The 24,167-nt window shown below is 29.4% G+C and overlaps 2 protein-coding genes and 1 long non-coding RNA gene across 13 annotated transcripts; 2 read left to right on the forward strand and 1 right to left on the reverse strand.

Annotated features, from left to right (window-relative positions):
- Positions 1 to 4,286: 4,286 nt before the first annotated feature.
- On the reverse strand, positions 4,287 to 5,417 carry LOC142597825 (uncharacterized). Its single transcript, XR_012832434.1, has 3 exons — positions 5,260 to 5,417; positions 4,814 to 5,179; positions 4,287 to 4,714 (listed from the first exon to the last, which is right to left on the reverse strand). It is a non-coding gene; the product is annotated as an uncharacterized LOC142597825 (long non-coding RNA).
- Positions 5,418 to 5,560: 143 nt separating this feature from the next.
- LOC124497711 (chitin deacetylase 1) lies at positions 5,561 to 9,835 on the forward strand. 3 transcript variants are annotated; one of them, XM_047061388.2, is made up of 5 exons: positions 5,561 to 6,269; positions 7,728 to 7,961; positions 8,046 to 8,195; positions 8,333 to 8,654; positions 8,731 to 9,835. In XM_047061388.2, the coding sequence occupies exons 1-5, from the start codon at positions 6,200 to 6,202 to the stop codon at positions 9,557 to 9,559; spliced, it is 1,605 nt and encodes a 534-aa protein (XP_046917344.2). In that variant the 5' UTR covers positions 5,561 to 6,199; the 3' UTR covers positions 9,560 to 9,835. The 3 variants fall into 3 exon arrangements, with proteins under 3 accessions (XP_046917344.2, XP_075590486.1, XP_075590485.1); XM_075734371.1 differs by having other exon boundaries at positions 5,712 to 6,269; positions 8,046 to 8,192; XM_075734370.1 differs by lacking the exon at positions 5,561 to 6,269 and adding an exon at positions 7,217 to 7,492.
- A 601-nt stretch (positions 9,836 to 10,436) lies between these two features.
- Positions 10,437 to 22,794, forward strand: LOC124497712 (uncharacterized). 9 transcript variants are annotated; one of them, XR_012832432.1, is made up of 12 exons: positions 10,437 to 11,220; positions 13,505 to 13,955; positions 14,019 to 14,513; positions 14,600 to 14,937; positions 17,443 to 17,496; positions 19,135 to 19,507; positions 21,001 to 21,154; positions 21,347 to 21,410; positions 22,072 to 22,177; positions 22,244 to 22,359; positions 22,444 to 22,507; positions 22,580 to 22,794. XR_012832432.1 is itself a non-coding variant. In XM_075734366.1 (11 exons), the coding sequence occupies exons 2-11, from the start codon at positions 13,784 to 13,786 to the stop codon at positions 22,619 to 22,621; spliced, it is 1,914 nt and encodes a 637-aa protein (XP_075590481.1). In that variant the 5' UTR covers positions 10,437 to 11,220; positions 13,505 to 13,783; the 3' UTR covers positions 22,622 to 22,794. The 9 variants fall into 9 exon arrangements, 7 of the variants coding, with proteins under 7 accessions (XP_075590481.1, XP_075590478.1, XP_075590484.1 ...); XR_012832433.1 differs by lacking the exon at positions 10,437 to 11,220 and adding an exon at positions 12,162 to 12,495; XM_075734366.1 differs by lacking the exon at positions 21,347 to 21,410.
- Positions 22,795 to 24,167: the final 1,373 nt, after the last annotated feature.

A 24,167-nucleotide genomic window follows, 5' to 3' on the forward strand; every position in this document is an offset into this window, starting at 1 on the left:
CTTCTTCTTTTTTTTTGCATTCAACTTGTTCCTGTTGTTGTTGTTGTTTGAATTCATCGAAAACCAGGTAAATCAAGTTTTCACTATATGTGTGCTTGATGCATGCTGCATTCATTTGTTGTTTTCCATGTTTTTTTTTCTTCTTCTAAATTCTCATCATCATCATCATCATGCGGTACTTGTCTTCATGTCGTGTATTGTAGTTTAGACCATATAGAAGACAAAAAGAACGAATTTCAATGAAGAAAGAAAAAAAAACCCGATATTAAATGAGCCTGGAGATGATTTTTCTTTTCTTTGCCGGTTTTTGATGATTAAGGTAACAGTGAATGAGAGATGGAGAAAAGGATGCGGCATGATGATGATCATCAACATCATCATCGATTTCATCAAGCCTTTTGAATTGAATGGATGTTTACAATCATATAAATCGATGTGCATGATATCTGTATGCGAAAGGGATAGATAGATAGAGAGAGAGAGAGAGAAAGACAATTTTGTCTTATTGAAACCAATTTTTTTTTTAGCCAACAAAATGATAATCAAACCAAGGAAGTCAACCATCACCACTAATACCATTATATGTTTGAATTCGATGGATATTTAAGACTACAACGATGATGATGATGATGATGATGGTGGTGGTGGTGGTGATGGCGGGGAATGGAAACGAATTTCGCTGTTCATTGATTGCTCATTCACCTCATGATGATGATGATGATAAACCGGATGATTTTTTTTTCTTTATTTTTTTTATACATCATCATATTGCAATTCAATTCATCCTGATGATGATGATGATGATGAAGATCGTTGTCCAATTGCCAATGGCTATAGCTTATAACGGTTGTATCATCGTCATCAATAATAACATCGACATCTGGTCAAAAGCAAGATGAAAAAAAAACGGAATAATGATGAAGGTAAATTAAAAATTATAATTCGTTTATCGGGACATTACCATCTTCAAGTTTTTTTTTCTATTTTCATCATCATCATCCTTATCCATCATTTCATTACCTTATTCTGAAATTCAATGGATCATGATGATGATGATTGTCGAGCGATAAAAATCTTACAAGTTATATATACTAAATAGGCTTAAATTCATCATCATCATCATCATCATCTATTCAAAATAAGAACGATATACTATTTTTTTCTGGTTTCTGTTTGATGATTATATGAAATATAATTGTTGATACAAAACCGCTGAACAAACCAAGATCTGAATATTATAAATTGACCAACCAACCAACAAACGATGATTATTTTAATAATAATAACGATGATGATGATTACAAAAGATTACACAATGATGATTATGATTGACCATTTGTTGATGATGATGATGATGGACAAAATCTAAAACAAAAAAAAATGAAAAAAAACATCGTCAAATCAATAAGAAACTGGAATTCATTTCCTGTTCAAAAGAAAATGAAACAAAAATAATTGAACAATTCGAATTTTTTTCGTTTGTTTGTGTGTGTGTGTGTGTTCATAATGGACGTACCGTATTTGGATCGAAATTTGAACTTTTTTTGTTGTTGTTGTTCAATTGATCAATGATCAAATGTTCTCATCAATCCAATCGATGATTGTTTGTGTGTGTGTGTGTGTGTGTGTGTGTGAAATTTCAATCCAATTGAAATCGAATCAAATCAAATCGAATCAAAAAAAAAAATTTCTATAATTGACAAGGGGAAAAAAAATTTACAACAAACTTGTTGCTTTTTTCACTATCTTACATTGTTTTCAATTGTCCGTTTGTTTGTGTGTCGGTGGTGGTGGTGGTGGTGATTTTTTCTTTCTTCATTTCATTTGATTTGTTCGTTATTATCGACCAATGTGTGTGTGTGTGTGTGTGTGTGTAATGGTCATTTGATATTTGTGTCTGAGTGTGTGTGTGATCATTATAATTCGGTCATCCATCCAATTTCAATTCATTCAATTCAATCATATTACTTACATATTAAATCGATTCATCCACATCTATTTTACAATATAAAGAAATGTGATGTGATGTTGGTGGTGGTTGTGGTTGTTGTTGTTGTTGTTGTTGTTATATGTGGAGAGATAGGAAGAGACAGCGAAAAAAAAACAATTTGCATTCACAATTGAAATTACTCTAGTTATTCATTTATTCATCATCGTCATCATCATATATATAAATTCGAATTGGATTGGATGGTTCAATTTTTTTTTTGTTTCTTTGATTCCAATTTCCAAGTTTGAAATTACTTCCAAATGTCCAAATATAATAATTCGATATGGATGGTTTGGGGTGATTTTGGGCGGCCACACAGAGATATGAATATGAATATGAAAAAAAAATTGTTCTACATTTTTATGTAACTTGATGATGATTATGTCCATATATCAATGTGTGTGTGTGATCAAATTATGATTGAATATGAAATGAAAAAAAATCGAATCGAAACGAATCGAATTGAATTGAATAAATTTTCTCTTTTTCTTTAAAAATTGGCCAACGGGATTAATTGTTGTTGATGTTATTGCTGCTGCTGTTGTTATTTAGTTATATAATGTCAATTTATGGGAATGGTGCTGGATAATGATGATGATGATCATCATCATTGATGGATGGATTGTTTGAATGTGGCCCAATATTTTTTTTTTTTTTTTTGAATCGTTGTCGTTGATGTTGTTCTTGTTGTTGTTGATGATGTGTATTGTATAATTATGATCCGTTTATTATCATCATCATTATGATGATGATTATTATTATTAAATACATAGTTATGATTATGGCCAAATGTTTTGCCAACAAAAAAAAAAAAAAAATAGGGATGGATAGAGCGGCGAAAAATTCGTCCAATAATAATTTTGTGGTTTTCAATATTAAACAACACACAACAACGTTGATGGAGGGAGACCAAACAAAAAAAAATCATCATCATCATAACCATTTCATTGCATATGTATATTTGATCCATGCGGCATTTTTTTTTTTTTTTTAATATTCACTGTATCAATCAATTTGTTGAATGAAAAATAATGACGATGATGATGAAAATAAAATGAATTTTTGCGATATCTAAACAAAACAAAACAAAACGAAAAAAATTTACCGTTAATTTATTATTATTATTAAGCGGAATAAAGATGATGATGATGATGATTTTTTCCTTGGCAAACCTTTTTGTTGTTTACGTTGTTGTTGTTGCTGTTGTTGTTTTTTTTTCATTTATTCACCGGAACATCATCAATGTTCATTGTTGATGATGATGATGATGATAATTTTTTTTTTTTTTTTTTTTGATAATATTGAAATTGGCATAAATGGAACATATAAAATGAGCAACAATTTTACTTTGTTGTTATATTTTCAATGAACACAAACACACACATGACACATTTGACAAGCAAGTATGTGTCATGTGATGATGATTATAATAAAAGAAAACTTACGGGTTTTTCTTTCAGTTTTTATATTTATATAGAATTGATAATGTGTGTGTGTGTGTGAGACAAAATGTAAAATTTTTCACATCACATTGGTCATCATCAAACATTTTGTTTTTCCTCGTCATCGTCATCATATTCGTCAAATTTTGATGCTCATGATGTGTGTGTGTGTGTGATGACTATGATGACGATAATCATCATTATCATCAAACAAAAAAACAAAACAAAACAATCAAGAAAAAAAAATTTATTATTCGAACAAATAAAAGAATCCAAATGAGACAAAAAAAAAACGCGGATAAAAATGATGAACGATTAAAAAAAAAAAATAAAAAATAATCGATGGTTGGAAAAAAAACAATTTATCGAAGCATAACGCGCCATCCAGTGGCTGAAAAACAAAGTTTTTAATGAATTTTTTTTCTCAGGATTCGATTTTTCCATCAAAACTCTCACCATTTTTTGATCATCTCACCCATTGGTTATTTATCATCGTTTATTAACCTAGATAATGATGATGATAATGGTGATGGTGATGATTTGAACAAAGTCCGCACATAAACAGATTATTTTCAATCCAAGTTTCAAATCCTAAATATATTCCAAACTAATCCGATATAGACGGAAAAGTTTTTTTTGGTTTGTTTTTTTTTCTTGTTTTGTTCATAATGAACTTTTTCTATTGTTGAATTAATTAATTAACTAATTAATTAATTAATTGAATATGACGAAAAAAAAACAATGAAAAAAAAGGAAAAACAAAAAAATCTCAAAATCTAGACCATCGTCATCATCGTCATCATCAGTCAATTCAATTGTTTGTCCAATTAATTTGTTTGTTCCAGATAAAAATTCGATCCAAATTCAATGTTTGATTGTATTGATGGTGAACAACAAAAAACAAAACAAAACAAAAGATTTCTATCATCATCTCAAGACAAGACAATGATAGACAAATGAAAATCTATTCTTTTTTTTTCGCTGTTGTTGTTGTTGTTGTTGTTTGAAATGATTAATTATTCAACAACACAACAGCATAAAGTTATTTCATTTGGAAAAAATAAAGTCCAATATAAAAAGTGTTTCAAGGTGGGTGGTTGGTTGGTTTGTTGATTGGTTGGTCGTAGTAATTAAATCCAGATTTTCGTTTTTCTTTCAGTTTTCATCTTGCTCTGCTATTCATTCATTATCAAAACCTATTTTTTGATCCATGATGGCTAATTTTGTATATATATACAAAACACGATGGTGATGAATAGAGAAATTTTTCAAGTTTGAAAATCTATCAAGATAACAAAGATATATATAAAAAAAAATACGAAAAATAAAAATTAAAAGTTAGAGAGAGAAAACCTGATATATTCATGGTATTTCTTTTTACCCAAATTTTTGATATACAAATTGAGAAAACGAGAGAGATCCAAGATGTAAAGAAAGAAAGAACTGGGTTACAAAACAACATAAAATGAACAACAATTTTAACCCATTATATATTCGACATTTTCTCGGCCATCATCATCATTTTTTGGATTTACTACACAATAATAACGAACGACCAATGTGTTGATTATAAATGAAAAATTATGATGATGATGATGATGATGAAATGGTTACATGACACAGAAAAAAAATTTCGTTTTGTCCAATCCCCATTCATTGGTAATTTATTCGCTGATTTTTTTTTTCGTCTTCTCTTTTTTCTTTAGATGATATGATTCGAACACAAAAATTATGTTCGATTATGGAACTAATCGAAATATAAACGAACAAAAAAAAATGGCAAAGAAAAATAAGGAAAAAATTTTCTCTAAATTTTTGTTATCTTACCACAACAGCATCATCAGCAGCAATCTTCATTTTCAATGTTTTTTTCCTGTTCTTATCATTCGCCATCTTTTTTTTTTTTGGTTACATATTTCGATCTTGTTTTTTTTTCTCTTCGTTCCAGAATGGAATAAATTGTCGATGATGATAATGAGATCGGCAAAGACTGTATGGCCCATGGACATGGATATTGAATGGAAATATTTCTCTTTACAAAATAGAAACAGAAATTTCTTTCTCTCTTATTATCTTGAATTTCTTGTTTATGGATCAGACTCTTCTTCTTCGTTATTATTATTATTATCAGTCTGTCTGTATGTCTGTTATCTTGATACATTTGGACAGTTTGGTTTCAAGTTTCCATATTTTTTTTTTGCCTGCTGTGCTGCTGTTTTTTTTTCGATTTTAGCCAAGCCGGTTTCCACAAAACTGTTGTTGTTGTTGTTTATTTTTGATCAAGGACTTGTTGTGTGTGTGTGTGATCACTTTTCGTTGTTGTGTATGGTTCCATTATTTGAATTTTTGATTTTTGTTTCGAGATATTTTTGAGAGCGAAAGAAAAAAAAAGAACTTAGTGGCATAGTTATTGAATCACAAAGGTGTGTTTTGTTCGTTGTTCGTTGTCCGTTGTGTGTATGTGATTTGATTATCATCATCATCATCATTGATCAGCATCGATCAGTCAGTGTCCACGTCCGCATCCTATGAAGCGGATCGATCCACTTTCGACATTTAAATTGAAATCAAAATTTCTTTGTGGCAAACAATTTTAGTTTGTGATTTTTAAGAAAAATTTCATTTCATTTTTTTCATTGTTCCATATTCGGGTGATCTCTATTTTTCTCACTATTTTTCGAAAATTCTTCTTCAAAAAACGTGACCTATTTATATCAATTCTGTTGCCAAAAAAAAAATTGTCACTGAAAATACAGAAAAAAAAACAATGAAATCATCATCATCATCATTACAAATTATTATATTTACCATCATCATATCGATTTTAGCGACATTCGGTATGTAAAAAAAAATTCTTTTGCTTATGTAAAATTTCAAAAACATTTTCCTGTTTGATGAAATCAAACTTGAGACGATGAAAATCATCATAATCTTGAAATGATGATAACGTTAATAATGATGGAAGTTATTTCATTCACTCGATTCATGGCCATCATTATTAATTTAAAAAAAAATCAAAATTTCTTCGAATGAAACTCCACGTTCAAACATTATTTCATGATCACATTTCACATATATTTCTCATATTCAAATTCAAATACAAAGCTGCGTTATCGATTATCAATCAGGAATTTCTTTTTGCATTTCATTTTTAAAATAATCATCATTTTCGATGCTTGAATCGTTTTAATTCATTTTTCCTTCTCTGTGATGATGATGATGATGATGATGATGGACAGACAGGAAAATCGAATGTTTATGAAAATGAAAAACAAAACAAAACAAAAAAAACATGCCCTGTCATATAGGACGTGTTAATAATAATCATGATGTGAATCTTTTTTTTATTCATTTGTTCTCGGAAAAAACTCTTTTTCCAATTGTTTCTTGACATGATGAACGAACGAAGAAAAGAAGAAGAAAGAAAAAAAATCAATTTGAAATACTTTATGAACATTTTCTTTTCATTTCTTTTCATATATGCCGAAACACGACTGACATCATCATGTTCCAGAAGAAAAAAACTTTTTTTTTGCATTTCTGCAAAACACATATATATGCATATTATATGTGTCTTATCACGATGAAATGGGTGTGAAAAAAAAAATTCAATTTATTTTTTCAAGTTTCTTTTTTTTCAAACAAAAACATGACATCGTGTTCAACCAAAACGAAAAAAAAAACAAACAAACGGTGGGCGAATAATTTTTGTCACGACAAGCTATCTGTCTATTTCGACAAGCGTTGGTGTCTGTGTGTGTGTGTGTGTGTGTGTGTGTGTGTGATGATATTCGAAATCGACAGAATTTGTAAGATTTGTTTACAATTTTTTTTTTTTAATTTCAATTCTCAACATGAATTAAATTGGCCAGAGAAAATTGTCGAAAACATTTCCATAAAGAAGTATCTCACGTAATAATGTTAATAATAATAATATTGCCATGACACCGTTATTTTATTCGTTATGGTCAATGTACATCAATGACAGTCATCATCATCATCATCATCAAAATTATTATTATTATCCATCCATTATTCGTCGTCGTTGTCGATTTTCTCTGTATGTATGTGTGTGTGTTGAGAATATAAATTAGTCTTATTCAATTCAATTCAATGATGACGATGATGATGAAATGAATTTAAAAGTTGTCTAACTTTTTATCTTTAACTTGATATAACCAACTGCTGCTGCTGCTGCTGCTGCTACTGACCTCAATGTTGATGATAATGGAAATTTATTTTATATTCGTTTAATTTTCTTTTCTATTTTTTTTCTCTCCATATAACCAAAATAGTTCAAAACGTATCGATCGTTAAAAGACAAACAGATGAAAATGATGCTGAATTATGTAAAGGACGGCCACCAAGTGAATATTTTCGTTTAACAGCCGATGAAGATTGTCGTGATGTTGTCCGGTGTTCAGTACAAGGTTTATTAGCATTACGTTGTCCATCTGGTTTAGCATTCGATATTGATAAACAAACATGTGATTGGAAATCGAATGTTAAAAATTGTCAACAATTAGAAAGTGAGTAGTATTTTAAATTTCAAATTATCGATTTACTGTGAATTATAACTTTATCAATTTGTCCACCACATTATCACTATTAAGAACCACGATTAGTTGCACCATTGTTGGCAACCGATGAACCAATCTGTGAAACTGGAAAATTAGCCTGTGGTAGTGGTGATTGTATTAATAAAGAATTATTCTGTAATGGTGAACCAGATTGTGCCGATGGTTCAGATGAAAATGCATGTAGTAAGTTTTTTTTTCGATGTGATTCGATATGAGAACAACAAAAAAAAAACCCTAAACATAAATATCAAATACCTATACTTAATCTAATTTACATTACATTATTCATTCATTCATTCATCCACTCAATGACTCAATAGCCGTAGAAAAAGATCCAAATCGTGCACCAGCATGTGATCAAACTCAATGTGTATTACCGGATTGTTTCTGTTCACCAGATGGTACACAGATACCGGGAAAATTGGAACCAACACATGTACCACAAATGATTATGATCACATTCGATGATGCTATCAATAATAATAATATCGATATATATGATAAAATCTTTAAAGAAGGACGTAATAATCCAAATGGTTGTTCAATAAAAGGTACATTTTTCATTTCACATAAATATACCAATTATTCAGCTGTACAGGAAATGCATCGTCGTGGACATGAAATTGCTGCCCATTCTATAACGTAAGTTTATTTATTTCATTTATTTATTTTTTTTTTAAACTATTTCCGTTTTCCATATTTTTTTTTTGTTAAATAGACATAATTCAAATGAAAAATATTGGAGTGAAGCATCCACAGAAACTTGGGCTAAAGAAATGGCTGGTGTACGATTGATTATTGAACGTTTTGCAAATATTACGGACAATTCAATTGTTGGTGTTCGTGCACCATATCTACGTGTTGGTGGTAATAATCAATTTTTTATGATGGAAGAACAAGCATTTTTGTATGATTCAACCATAACGGCACCATTAAGTAATCCACCATTATGGCCATATACATTATATTTTCGTATGCCACATAAATGTCATGGTAATGGCCAAAATTGTCCAACACGTTCACATGCTGTATGGGAAATGGTTATGAATGAATTGGATCGTCGTGATGATCCAAATTTTGATGAAGAATTATCTGGCTGTTCTATGGTGGATAGCTGTGCCAATATTATAACTGGTGATCAATTTTATAATTTTCTAAATCATAATTTTGATCGCCATTATAAAACAAATCGTGCACCATTGGGCGTATTTTTTCATGCTAGTTGGCTAAAATTGAATCCAGAATATTTAGATGCATTCATACAATGGATTGATGAAGTATTGGATAAAAATGATGTTTATTTCGTTACAATGACACAAGTATTACAATGGATGCAACAACCAACACCAATGAATTCAATACGTGAATTTTCACCATGGAAAGAAAAATGTGAAGTACGTGGACAGCCACTTTGTAATCTACCGAATGCATGTGCATTATCTACACGTGAATTACCTGGTGAAACAATTCGTTTACATACATGTGCTGAATGTCCACAAAATTATCCATGGCTTGAAGATCCTACTGGAGATTATTTTGCATTCTAAAAATAATTCTTAACCAATGTATCCGACTACTACGAATAAGAAGAATATTCATCATTTATTCGGATTCTCCCAAATGGTCAATATATAAATATCGAATAAATGAATGATTGTTCCTAAATTCGGCCTATTTCATTATCCTATTCATATTTTTTTTTTGTTTGATGTTTTTTTTTTCATTTCATAATTTTATTTTTTTGACACAATTATTTTATATAAATTATAAATGTGACAAAAAAACAAAATGAATAAATAAAACAATTGAATGAACAACAACAACAACAACGAATTAATTAGAAATCAAGGTTAAAATTATTGATGCTGTCAATATGATGACAAAATCTATCTTTCTATATGGAATGTTTTCGCTTGTTTTGAGATTCGAATTTGAATTTTTTTTTTGTTATTATTCGATTCTATATCCACCCAAGAGAATCAAGTTTCCAATTTTAATTATCGATGATGATGATGATGATGGAAAAAAGTATTCGCGAGTGTCTGTTTTTTTCCTTTGATCAATTTCATCAAAATTCCTATTCCAAAAAAAAAAAAAAAATGGATGAAAATCAAAGAATCCAATTACTTTTTGTATAGTCGATATATTTCAAAATAAAACGAAACAAAACAAAAAAAAATCCCTATAGACACAAATTTTATGGAATGTCTGGGATCCTGGAACACAACTGCTGTTGCTGCTGCTACCAACACCACCACCACCAGTACAACCAAAATCATTACGCATGTCCATGTTTTCTTTTTTTTTTTTTTTTGGATCAAAAATGACTATATGGACCATATATACTATATACTACTATCCCACCCACCCACCAACCAACCAACCAAAAAACACACGACCGATGAAGCACAAAAGAAATTGAGCAGATGGTGGCTGACAATGAACGACTCCAGAAACCAGCAAAAAAATACCAAAAGTTTGTTTGTCTGTCATCATCATCATCGTTCGTTGGTTGGTTTGTTGGTTGGTTTCCCATTGAAAATTTTTCAGCTTCTGTATTTCGTAATTCAACATCACTCTATATACACATTGTTTCCTTTGTGTATGTGTTGTGATCATCATCATCAAGGAACAAAAAAAACGAATAAAAAAAAAGAAGCAGCAAAGAAAATAGTTGAAATTTTTTTTACGTACAAACCAACCAAACGAACGAACGAATGTGAGAATGAAAATGAAAATGTAAAAGAAAGAAAGAAAGAAAGAAACGAGTCTTTTGTTGTGTTATTATCATAGTCGTAGTCGTTTGTGTGTGTGTGAACCACTCGGTTTTGTTTTGTTTATACGAGAGAAGAATATTTTTGGTCTGTGTGTGTGTGTGTTTGGTGTGTGTATGAGATTCGATTCGATTCTGGTTTGGGTTTTTTTTTGTGTGTGTATGTTATTGAAATATTCTGTATTTTGTATTTGTTGTTGTTGTTGTTGTTGTTGATCGGTAATGATTATTTCAATGATCGACGAATCACACACACACATCTCATATATATAGAGAGAGAGAGAATTTGAATATGAAATTTTTCGACATAATAAAATCAACAAATTTTTTTTTGAAACGTAAATTACACGACGAAAAAAACAACAACTAATCAACCAATAAACATCATCATCATCATCATCATCAGTATATCGATTAAGAATATCGAAAAAAAAGGTATGTGAAATTTTCTGATTTCTTTATTCTAACGATATTTATGAAAGAATTTCGAAAAAAACAATCCAACATGGAGAATTGTGTGTGTGTGTGAATGAATTGATCCAAAAAAAAAAAAATTCTTCCATTCGTATCACATTGACTAATTGATTTTCACACACATCCCTTTACCTCTGCCGGAATTCTCGATTCGTTCAATTTCATTTCATTTCATTTCTATTTGTTTATTTGTTTAAAAAAAACAGAATCCTGTAGTTTTTTTTTCTATAATCAACATGATGATGATCATAATGAAAAAGCAAAAAAAAAAAATTCTGCTGCTCACAGAATACGAGAATTATGTTTTGTGTGTGTGAATGTATGTATTCTAAAAATAGAAAACATCAACCAAACAAACAATATTTTTCTCGATATAATGTTTTTACTGATTTTGATTTCTTTCACTCTTATTCTTGATGTCAAAACGATCATTTAAATTTCGATTTCGATTTTTCATTTTTTGATTAAAATATAAAATCAACTCTGGTGACGACGACGACGACGACGAATGTATTTGACACATTTTTTTCGATAAAATTTACCAAAAAAATAAAATAAAAAAAAAAATAAAGAGAAAATTCTTGTGAAAAACAATTTTTCAATCAAGAAACTTTTCAATCAATTATTGATGTGTTTATGTGTGTGTGTGTGTGTGTATGTCATTTGTAAGAAAAATTCTTTTAAATTTTTTTTTCCTTTCTTTTCATTGGAAACTTTTCACTCATCATCACTACATCACTACATTATTTTTCACCATATATACACACACCAAGTGTGATTGAAACACGCAAAATACTATAAGAACCTTGAATCATTTCATTTCACAAACACACACACACACACATACACAATTCACATCAGCTTGCCATTTGGTTTTTTTTTGTCATTCTAATTGAAATTCAATTTAAATATAAAAAAATAGTAACGTACACAAGTATGATGAATCATTGAAACAAGATTCAATGTCTATAGCAATCAAACACACACACACTGATGTTTTTTTCATCACCAGCAGTTGTCGTTGTTGTTGATGACGATCCATTCACATTTCTTGAGATGGATTTTCTCACATCATCATCATCATCATCTCATTTATGACAAAAAAAAAAAAAAAAAAACAAAAAAATTCATCACATCAACGACAACGTTGACATTATCGGAATCATTCAAAAATTGTTTGTTTGTTTGTTTTCTGTCATTTTTATATGTGTTTTATTATTATTATATTCACAAGTGGTAATTATTATATTATTATTATGAATATTGATAATCAAATTCATAATTTTTCTTCTTTCTTTCTTTCTTTCGCTGTTTCTGTTTCTGTTTGTGTTTGTTTTTCTCTTTTCGCTGTTTTTGTTTATTTTTTTTTCTTACACTCTTGAAATGATAACACAAACACACTCACATAGAGATTGATGATTTGTCAATTGATTCTATTTTTATAATAATATAATTTCTTAATCAAATTTGAATGATTTTGTCGTTTTCATCGTCGTCATCGTCGTCGTTGTTGTTGTTGTTGTTGTTGTTGTTATTGTAATCTAAGAATTATTATTATTAGCATGTTGATGATTTAGTGTGAATAAAAACAATTTTTTTTTTCATCGTCAATTCGTCAAAACATTTTTAGCCATTTGAATTGAACACCAAAAGGACATGAAGGACATGTTTGCTGTTTTGTTTGTTCATTGTTTGTGAATATTATATACCAACACCAATCAAGAATCTAGGCAACAACAACAACAACAAGAACATGGTAAACATAAAGAATTTTTTTTTTTTTTGGTTGGTTTAATGTTGATTTTGTTTTGTGATTTTTTTTTCATATATATGTATTGTTTACTTACTATTGAATATCAAGTAATAATAATCATAAATGAACAAAAAAAAAACAAGTGACGATCATGTTCCTCGTGTGTTTGTGTTTGCACATTGTATGTTGTTGATGATGGTGATGAAATTAATAATTTTATTATTTTTTTTCCTCCTTAAATTGATATTTGATGATCATCATCATTGAAATTTTGATGAGAGGAATTTGTTTTTCGAATCATTTTAATTCATGATTCGATTCCAACAATCGATAGAATCGATTTTTTTTTGAATTCGAATTTTTTTTTTTTTTTTGTTTCATCACAAATTAATCACCATCGTGTGTGTAACTTTTAAAATTTAAAATTTTTTTTCATTTTCAATTTAAAAATTTCTTGTTTCGTTTCTTATTTTATATTTATATATGTTGTAGAATTAAATTCAATCACCATCATCATCATCAAAAATCATCGGGTTTTTTTTCTGTTGTAATCAAAAAACATTTGATATCATCAACATCACTTTACCTCGACGTTATTATCATCATTATCATCATCATCATCATCGAATAACGATTGCAGCTGTATACAACTCTATATATCGCTCTTGTAGCTTGTTATTATTAATTATTGAAGATATTTTTGTTTATGTATTAAATTTTTTTTGGGATTAAATTCAATCAATCATCAATATCAAACAACAAGCATCAAATATGTTGACCAATGGACAAATAGCAACAACGACGACGACAACACAATCTCCACCACCACCATCATCATCATCATCATCACAATTGGTGAATAAAGATGAATTATATGATGCACAATTAGAAATGATGAATGGAAATAACAACAACAGCAGTAGTAGTAATGGAATTGATATTGGTATGTATTGTTATTTTCTCCTGATTAATCAATTGAATTTTGTTTCCTTTGTATTTTTCATAGTGAATCATACAGCAACTACAAATGGTTTTGTATATGCCAATAATAATGTAGTACCATCAACAACAACAAAATTATCATCATCATCATCATCCACTACAAATATGTCAACGAATATATCATCATCACCATCGACAGCAGCATCGGGTATTGTTTCTGTTTCAGTTGAACAACAGACACAAACCGATATGATTGATCCATATCCATTGAATACATCTTGTTTACAACAACAACAAGAAATGATAAATATTCCAAATTGTAATAATACGGATCCATCATCAATGCCATCACAATCAACGATTTCATCATCATCCCAAATAAATTCTGATGTAATACATACGCACAATGTCCAACAGCAACAACAATCCGATAGCCCATCAATGCCAAATAATAATAATAATTTAAATGGAATAATGATAACAGCAGCAGCAGGTGCTACTTCTGGACATAATCATCATAATCATCATCATCATTCTAATCATAATCAAGTATCAGTTGGTATGTTATTTGGAATCATCGATTCTTTGTTTTATCATCATCATATTTATTAATCATTTATATTTATATTTTTTTTATTGATATAGCATCTCAAATATGTAGCAGCTCATCATTATCATCAATGACAACGAGTCAAACACAGCCAACGGGCAATTGTATTAGTCAACAACAACAACAACAACCACCGCTGCAGCAACAACAACAACAACAATTATTAAATTGTAGCCAAAATTCAATACAGCCAATTCAATCTCAAACATCGACGACAACATCTGTTCCAGCATCATCAGCATCATCATCATCACCATCATCATCTTCAACACCAACAATAACAGCAACACAAACAACGATACAGCCAAAACGTTTACATGTATCGAATATTCCATTTCGATTTCGTGATCCAGATTTACGTCAATTGTTTGGGGTAAGTTTTTTTTATTTTAACATCTATTTATTTATTTCTAAAAGATTCTATTTTCATTTCAATTTTGGATTGAAAACAATGAAAAAAAAGAAATTATTTTGCAATTAACTAAAGAAAATTGGGTCACCGTATGCATGCATGTTTGTGTGTGTCGGATGCAAATTAAAATTTTTTCATAGACACAATGTAATTTGAAATTTTCTTTTTTAAACTATACACACACAATGAACAAAAACGGAGAAAAAACGCATCCATACACCCACCAAAACACACATCCTGATTTTTGTCATTATTATTACTTTCTATTCTTAAACACAGAAAAAAACCTTAACAATGTAGATATTTTGTTTATAAAAAATTTTTTTTACATTCATATGACGCCAATCAACCGAATTATTTCAATTATATTGAATTCAGAAATAGAGGTTTTGACATTTTTTTTTTCTTTATTTAAAAATGTATGGCATTTTTTGTAATCTAATATCGTATATCCAACATACAACAACAACCACCGACATGTAAGAAAATGGCATGTATGCAAATCGTTTTGTTACAAATAGTTTTTAACGGGAATATTCTGTATGTTTAGTTAGTGTATATGTAGTTATCTATAGATGTGATCATCAGATCAATATCGATGATTTTATTCGACACACAACGGCACATTCAATTTAATTAAATTTTTGTTTCCCATTTCATTTAGGTAAATAGGTTTACAATTTCAAAATGTAGAAAATTGTTTTTGTCTAACAAAATTACAATTGGTCTATTCTCTTTTTGTTTGTTTGCATTTTTGTATATGGAATTTTATCCGTTATTGTTATTCGTTTTTGTTGTTGTTGTTGTTTTTGGTTCATTGCCAAAAATTCTTCTTGTTGTTGTTGTTGTCGCTTCCTATTTTTTTTTTCATTATTCTGTTGTTTTCTTTTATTTTTTTTTTTATTTTTAATCATCATCATCACATATAATAGTAATATTCGGTTTCGATTCAATTCATTTTATTTGTTTTTCATTTCATTTCAATTCAATTCGTTATTTGCATCATCATCATCATCATTGTGATGATCATAATCATCGGAATAAACATAGCCATTAGTTTATTGTGTGCCTGTGTGTGTATGTTTATTTCACTTTTATTTTCACTAAATTCAAGATAGTATAGAAGAGAAAGAAAGGGAGAGAGATTCCTAGATTTCTCGCTTGAAATGACAATTACAAAAAGTGAAAACAAAAAAAAAAATTAAAATAGTGAAAATTGAATATATGTGAATGACGATGAAACGATTCGATACCGAATGTGAAATGATTCGAAATGAATGCTAAAAAAAAAGTTTTCTTTTCTCTCTCTCTCATTCATTGTTTGTCGTAATTCAAACGTCACATCACACACACACATGTACTAATGTTGGCTGAATTGGTGCATTTGAAGAGAATCGTTTTTTCTCTTTCTCGATTATTGTAATTACGTAATGCACTTATATTTGCCATTTCGGAATAAAATTATCATTTCAACTTGAATTGATAAATAAATTTTTTGATATATATGATAATTACATGTGTGTATGACAGGTTTTTTTCCGTTTTATTTTTTCTTATTATACAAATGATGATGATGATGACATAATTATGATGACAATCAATCATCATCATCTTCATTATGACATTTATGAATGTGACAACATTTTGAATATTTTTTTTCCATTGAACCTAACCCTATCTTTCCATATATCAATGACAGATGTTTTATATTGGAGAAAAATATAGCGCCACATAAAAATTATCATTTGCCATCAAATTACAATATACAAATGTTTTATTCATATGAAAATTATTATTTTTTTTGTTTTGTTTTGTTTTGGTTCAATTCTTATTTGTATGTTGATCTGTTGGTCTTATTGTTCCAAAAAAAAATAATAATGATGATGATGATGTTGATAAGATGACAACATCGATTCTGATGTATAACACACAATGTCATTATCATTTATTTGTAATAATGATCATTGTTGTTGTTGTCGTTTGTCATTTTTTTTATATTCGAAATACAAATGATGATGGTAGAATAATAAGGCCAGCGAGGAATACATACACGTATGAAAAGGTCAAACATCTGTATTGAACATTGATTTCAGTAGCAGCAGCAGCCAAAAAGATTCTCGTATGATTCTGTATATGGTTGGTGATACACAAACGATCTTTTTTTGCTAAGAATTTCAATTTTTTTCCCATTTACAATAATAATGATCATGATGATCATCATCATAAAAATGTGGTAGATGAGAATGAATGAAAATTCATTTTCATCATTATTGTCGTTGTTATTATCCATTTGTGAATGAAAAATGTATGATTCCATTGAGAATCAAAATGGCCCGATTTTTTTTCTATTGTCATTTTTTTCAAAAAAAAAAAAAAAAAAAAAATTCCATTCAACCATTTTAATAATTCTTTTCATTTTTTTTTCTTTTATTTACTTTTACTTTTCTTTTTTTTCGAATCTAATAGCAATTTGGACCAATTTTGGATGTGGAAATCATTTTCAATGAACGTGGATCTAAGGTAAAATTTATTTATTCTATTCAATTGAATTATGTGTTATATAAAAACACACATACACATACAAAGAATTCCAATTGACATTGTGTGTGTGTGTGTGTGAAAGAAGAATATCTAAATGGTTATAATTTATAAATGGTTTTTTTTCCATTTGACAATATAAGAATCACTGCATGTATATTGAAAAGCTAAACACACACACACCCAATACAAAAGAAAAAAATGATTATTTGTATTGTCCATAGAGAATAATAAAAAAAACTTGATAGATAGAATTGCTGTTTTAGTTTAGTTTTGATTGTTTGAGAATATTTTCAGGATTTTTTGGGTTTTTTTTTCGAAAATTTCACCACCAAACAATACAAACACATAGATATATATTTCAAATGTATGTATCCTGTTCCTTGTTTTTTTTTGTTGTTGTTGTGCGTGACACATTTCTATTGTAATACTGATTGGGTTGACGCCCAATGTGTTGGATGGAACAAATCAGCTATTCATTACATATTGCAATAATGATGGCAACAAAAAAAAGAAGATTTACACTAGATAATAATAAATGTAGGTTTTTTTCTTTGTTTTCTCTCGTACAAATCATACACACAAACCACCACCATCAATAATGAATAATGATTAACTACCAAAAAAAAAAAGTTTTTGGTGGGTGTGGCTCGTTGTGTGTGTGTGTGCGTGTATTTGCCTAATGAAATTAGGATCATGTAAAAAAATGAAATTTAAATTCATTTATAATGATGATGATAATGAAAGTGGTAGTGGTACTTTGTGTGCAATGATTCCAACGAAAAAATTAGTAAAATACTAGCTACTTGAAATTGGAATATTTTTTTTTTGGTCCATTTGGATCGGTCAGTTTTTCGATGATTCTTGTGTGTGTGTGTGTGTGTGTAATGATTATATGAAACCTATAATATCAATATATCCATTTCCCGTTTATTGAAGTTTGTTCGTTTTTTTCATATCACTACCATTATAATTACCATCACTTTTTTTTCTCGTCCGTCTTCTTCTACACTCCTATATTAATCGGATAATTGCATTTATGCAATTCTTGATTCTGGATTGGAATGATTTTTTTTCATCCGTTACTAGCACTAGAGAATAATGTTTTGCTCGTATACACGCACACACTCGAACTTATAAATTACAATTAACATTTAGCACATTAATGTTTGTTGTTCACGTTTGCTTCAAGATAATAAAACATTTTCCCCTGAAGTAATTGGATAATAATAATGATGATGATGATGGTATCCATGTAATTAATTTCAATGAAGAATAAAAAAAAACCAACTAGCTAGCCAGTCTATCGACCAACCAAACATGAGTGGTGGTGGTGGTGGGCTACATTGAATTTGAGATATAGATAGTGTAGCGTGGATAGAATCTAGAATTCAGAATTGAATTTATATTCCTGTCCACACCGGTACCATGATGATGGTCCATAACGGTGTCTGTGTGTGTGCAATATAAAACTTTGTCATATCTATTTTTGGATTATATACATGTGTGTGTGTGTGTAATTTATGTTTTTTTTTCTCTCAAGAAATTTGCACTACTTGTATATATAGTAAATTATTGAGTTTTTGTTTTACTTTTAATTTTTTTTCCTCCTAAATATAGGGTTTTGGTTTTGTTACATTTGCATCAAGTATTGATGCTGATCGTGCTCGTGAACAATTGAATGGTACAATTGTTGAAGGAAGAAAAATTGAAGTTAATAATGCAACAGCACGTGTACAATCGAAAAAATCTATATCCACATCATCATCAACATCATCATCATCATCATTATCATCAACAGCCGCAATGCAATCAGCCGCTGCTGCTGCTGCTATGGCTGCATCATCATTATCATCACCAACGGTTGCTCATGTTTCTGCTGCTGCCGCTAATCAATCATCATCATCGGTATCAGCTGCGGCTGTAGCTGCTGCAGCAGCAGCTGCTGTTAATGCAAATGCAAATGCTGCGGCTGCAGCACTTATTTCAAATGGTAAGTAACCGTGTATTTTATTTTTTTTCACCCACCCACCGGTTTGTGTTTGATGATTGATTTCCCTGTTTTGAATATATATGGAAATAATGGAATGATGTTGATCATCATCATCATTCATTTTTAAATAATGAAAAAAAAATGTCTTGAAACAAAAATTTTTCTCCCAATATAACCTAGAATGCTCAAAAAGGAATATTCCGAAAAAAAAATTCTTTTCGTTTTTTTTTCTCTGTTAGTTTTGAATTGATGTTTTCTTTTCTTTTTTTCGTTTCACGATTCGTTTGTTTCATTACCATATTTATTTATTTATTTTTCCTATTCTAATATTCCCATGAAAATTGTGAAATATGAACGTGTATGTGTATTTGGAGTATGTGTAGAATTGCAAACAAAAAAAAAATGCTCACCTTAACAACAAAATAATAATATTTCAACACACCAGTGAAGTGGTGCGTGTGTTTAGTAAATATTCTTGATAGTTTTGACCGACTATAGAATTGGAAAAATAAAATATCCATGAATTGAGCAGCTATTCAGTGAAACAGTAGTGTGTGTGTGTGTTGGTTCCAAAATGCCAGAATAACCATAGACCTTTAAACATCCTGTATGCGTGTGTGTGTGTGTGTGTCTGTGTATGAACAATCAACCAACCAACCAACCGAACAACGACAACAACTATAGAAAATTCAGGAATTTATTTCTCTCTTTTTTGTTTGTTTGATGCTTGGTCTACACGATTCTACGACGATAAAAATGTGTATAGAGCATATAAACAAAACAAAAAAAGATTATGCACAGGCGCTAGAATCGATTGTTCAAGAAAAAAAAACCCAGAATATTATCTTTTTGTTTTTGCTGTTCAATGATTCTGTGTTTATGCAATCCATTTGAACATTTTTTTTCTGAATATTCAATAGAAAGAAAATTCAGCGGAAAGAAAATAAGAATTAAAGGAACCGAATTAAAATCATTATAATTATAATAATTACCTAATGAACAATTGATGAACAACAAAAAAAAACCACAAAACACCTGTAAATATAAATGATGGTTACTTGATTTATTTGATTGATAAGAAATTTTTCTTGGAAATACAATAATTCCTTGGAAAAGTTTTTCTCGCTTGGTCATCATCTGGTCTGTTTGGGTCATAAAAAAATAGATTTATTTATATATATTCACTTGATGATTTGAATGTCTGTCTGTTTGTTTGTTTGTTTTGAATTTTTTTTTTCATTTCTCATTGTCTTTTCTGTGATTGATTTATATTGATTGATTGATTGATTGATTTTGAATCTTGTTTACTAATCATATATGAAATATATTATATATATATGTGGATTGAATTTTGATATCTGATTTTTTTTTTCATTTTTTTTTTCTGTATGATTTATGTGCTCATGTATGTGAATATATTTTATGAAACTGAATATGTAAAAAAAAACCACAAAAAACAAAAACAAAAACAAAAAATTATTTGAAATGCCCAGTGGCAGCTTTACGCGGTGTTGCCATCCAAAGAGGTACACGGCTAACACGAGCGGCAGCAAATACATTGGCCGCAACAGCATTTCATACAAGACACTCTACTACATCATCACCATTAACCACCGCTGCCACATTGCATGGTTATGCTGCTTCCCAGTAAGTTTATATTTTTTATTTTTTACTTTATTTTTTTTATAAAAAAGAAAAATCAATTTTTTTTCTGTCATTTTCGCTTATCTTCTTTATATTCACCACACACACACATTTATATATTTCTCTTATTCTGATCTTGATTGTTTTTTTTTGTGTGTGTTCGTCTGCGTGTCCATGATATGTGCTTTTTTTTAGGCTGGATATATTGTAGAATTTTGATCAATTGCAAAGAATTTAGTATTTTCAAATGGTTACGCGGGTACATTTTTTTTCTTGTTCTCATTGTCATGTGTCATTAATATTTGCAAGTTTATCTAGAATCTTGTTGTTTGGAATGTCCACCAGAATTGTCACCTTTTTTTCCCATCCCTTTTCTCTTTTCTTTTCTTACTTCCTACCATCTATGTCACCACCATGTCATTTCATTCATCCAATCACATTTTCCTGAATAATTCATTAATCCCACACGATGATTAGGCGCCCAGTCAAATTAAATAAGCCGCTGCGTTTAGAATATATTTTTTTTTCTAATTGATAAATTTTTCAATTTTTTTTCTCATTACTTTAATAATACTTTGAATGTTTTATTGATTGATTGATTGATTGATCTAACTTTTTTTTCATTTGTTTGTTTGTTTGTTTGTTATCTCTCTCTCTCTCTCTCTCTCTCTCTCTTCTTCACCTTCAAAATGAAAATTCTTTCTTTTCCGAAATTTTTTTTTTCATTCGTTGTGTTCTAATGAATAACAACAAATCGAAAAAAAATTGTTTTGATTTTCACCAAAAAAAAAAACAAAAATAAAATAATCCTTTTGTGGCTGCATCAAATATATACGCTCGTGACCCAAAACTATATATATTTTACTATTATGCAAAATGAATGTGAAACCCAACCGAAAACAAAAAAAAAAAATCTATAGGTTATTGGCTGCTCGAAATGCCGCTGCCGTATATCCGGATCCATTCTTAACTTATGCTGCGGCTGCAGCCGCAGCCAATGGTACTGCTGAACGTTATCAATTACCGGTAAGTTTAAAGTTTTTTTTTCTTTGAATGATAATGATGATTGAATGATTTTTTTTTTAATTATAGCCTACATATGCTGCAAGTGCAGCATATACAGCGGCTGCCGCAAGATCATATGCAGCTGCCGCAGCAGCAGCTCAAGCTAATCCTACTGTAGCAAGTTATATGGCCGCTACTACTGGGTATGTGTCATGTGTTTGTTTATTTAATCAACATGAATATTTATCGATTATTATTATTATTATTATTATGATTCCATTATATAGTTATGGACGAGAATTTGCTGAACCATATCTGGGACATAGTATTGGACCAGTATCTGGTTATGGCGTAAGTTTTTTTTATCATTCATTCATTCATTTACTTAAAGTGTTAATTCTGATTCTTGATAAATATAAATAGGTCACATATCGAGGAGCGTTCAATCGTTTTACGCCCTATTGAAATTATCAATATTTAATTATCAAAAAAGAAAAACAACAAATCATCGGATATTCAGTCTCTCTGTGTTTTTTTATTCGCCAAAATTTTAACAAAACAAAAACGAAAAAATATCACCAGAAAATACTCAAAAAATAAATAATACAAAACAACAACAACAACAATAACCAAAGAAACATGAATCGATGAAATGAAACTAAACCACTGATAAAAGAAAAACAATGAAAAAAAAACATCTTAACCAAAAAACTAAACACCTACCACACACACACACACATTACACACATGTGATTCTGAATCTCATTGGCATTTTTTTTGTTTTTTGTTTATAATTTCTTTATAGTTCTTTGCATTTTTTTTCCCAAATTCTTTTTATTTTTTCCTCCAAATTAGAAAAAATACTCACACACAAACACTGAGAAACTCTGTAAAGATACTCGAGAAAAATTTTTTTTTTTTGCGCTAGTCAAATTTTATATGCGATACATTTTCACATAACATGAATGAATGAATGAATGACGACACAAAAGGCAGCCAAAAACCCAATTACATACCAAAAAAAAAAAAAAAAAACAAAAACACAGAGAGCTGCTAAACAACTCCTTTATATATATAGGTTAATTGAATTTTGATCCATTTTTTTTGTTTGTTTGTTTGGTTGTTCGTTTTTTTTTCGTTCATCACACAAATTCTCTACTACTACTACTACTACTTAATTAATCAACTTCCATCATTATTTGTATATGGATGCTGCAGTAAAATGTTTTTCTTTTTATTTTCTTAATTTTTAAATAAATAAATCGCGCAATGTATGGCGCAATCATTATCAAGACCACCAACCTACAATCACCACCACCACCACCGACCGACCACACACCATCACAGAATTTCTTCGAAAACAATAACAAAATATCAATTATTATACATCATCATCTATATATCTTTTCCATATATGGTTAAATTCTGAATTTTTTTTTGTTCTCTTCAAATTCTGGTAATTCTTGATGATACGAATAATGCATATCTATCTTTCTCTCTCTCTCTCTCTTACACCTTGATCTGTTATTATCATTTTGAAAAAAAAATATCATACCAACAAAAAACATCAAACAAACAAAATTTTTATTGAAAAAAAACCACTCATCATCATCATCATCATTTTTTTGTTCTCCAATTTTTTTCCATTTTATTTTATTATCATTATCATTGTTGTTGTTGTTGTTGTTGCTATTGTGAAAACAAAAAACAAAACAAAACAAAAAACGATAAATGGATATATCCAATATGACACTACTGTTCTGTTCTGTGTGTGTGTGTGTGTGTGTACCACTCTGTGTTGAAGAATTTGAATTTGAATTTTTTTTCTTCTATTTTTCTACACCAAACATGAACACAAGTTGATGATTTTCAATTTTCTCCTTTTTTTCTGTTTAGTTTGTTTGTTTGTTGTGTTGATTTTCACACATTAATTTTTTTTCTGTCTTTGCTGGCTTTCATATCGATTATCATCTATCATACACACACACACACATGAATGGTCGCATTTTTT

Source organism: Dermatophagoides farinae, chromosome 9 (genome assembly GCF_024713945.1).
Source record: "Dermatophagoides farinae isolate YC_2012a chromosome 9, ASM2471394v1, whole genome shotgun sequence".
NCBI classification, from domain to species: domain Eukaryota; kingdom Metazoa; phylum Arthropoda; class Arachnida; order Sarcoptiformes; family Pyroglyphidae; genus Dermatophagoides; species Dermatophagoides farinae.

What these genes read in the sequence shown, in the direction of transcription:
- LOC124497712 (XM_075734363.1), top strand. Translation starts at nt 13,784, where the DNA reads ATGTTGACCAATGGACAAATAGCAACAACGACGACGACAACACAATCT. An exon ending in TCAATGAACGTGGATCTAAG is followed by an intron (nt 17,497 to 19,134) that starts GTAAAATTTATT and finishes TCCTAAATATAG; the next exon opens with GGTTTTGGTTTTGTTACATT. An exon ending in CTGAACGTTATCAATTACCG is followed by an intron (nt 22,178 to 22,243) that starts GTAAGTTTAAAG and finishes TTTTAATTATAG; the next exon opens with CCTACATATGCTGCAAGTGC.
- LOC124497711 (XM_075734370.1), top strand. Translation starts at nt 7,414, where the DNA reads ATGACAGTCATCATCATCATCATCATCAAAATTATTATTATTATCCAT. An exon ending in CGTCGTTGTCGATTTTCTCT is followed by an intron (nt 7,493 to 7,727) that starts GTATGTATGTGT and finishes TAACCAAAATAG; the next exon opens with TTCAAAACGTATCGATCGTT. An exon ending in ATTGCTGCCCATTCTATAAC is followed by an intron (nt 8,655 to 8,730) that starts GTAAGTTTATTT and finishes TTTGTTAAATAG; the next exon opens with ACATAATTCAAATGAAAAAT.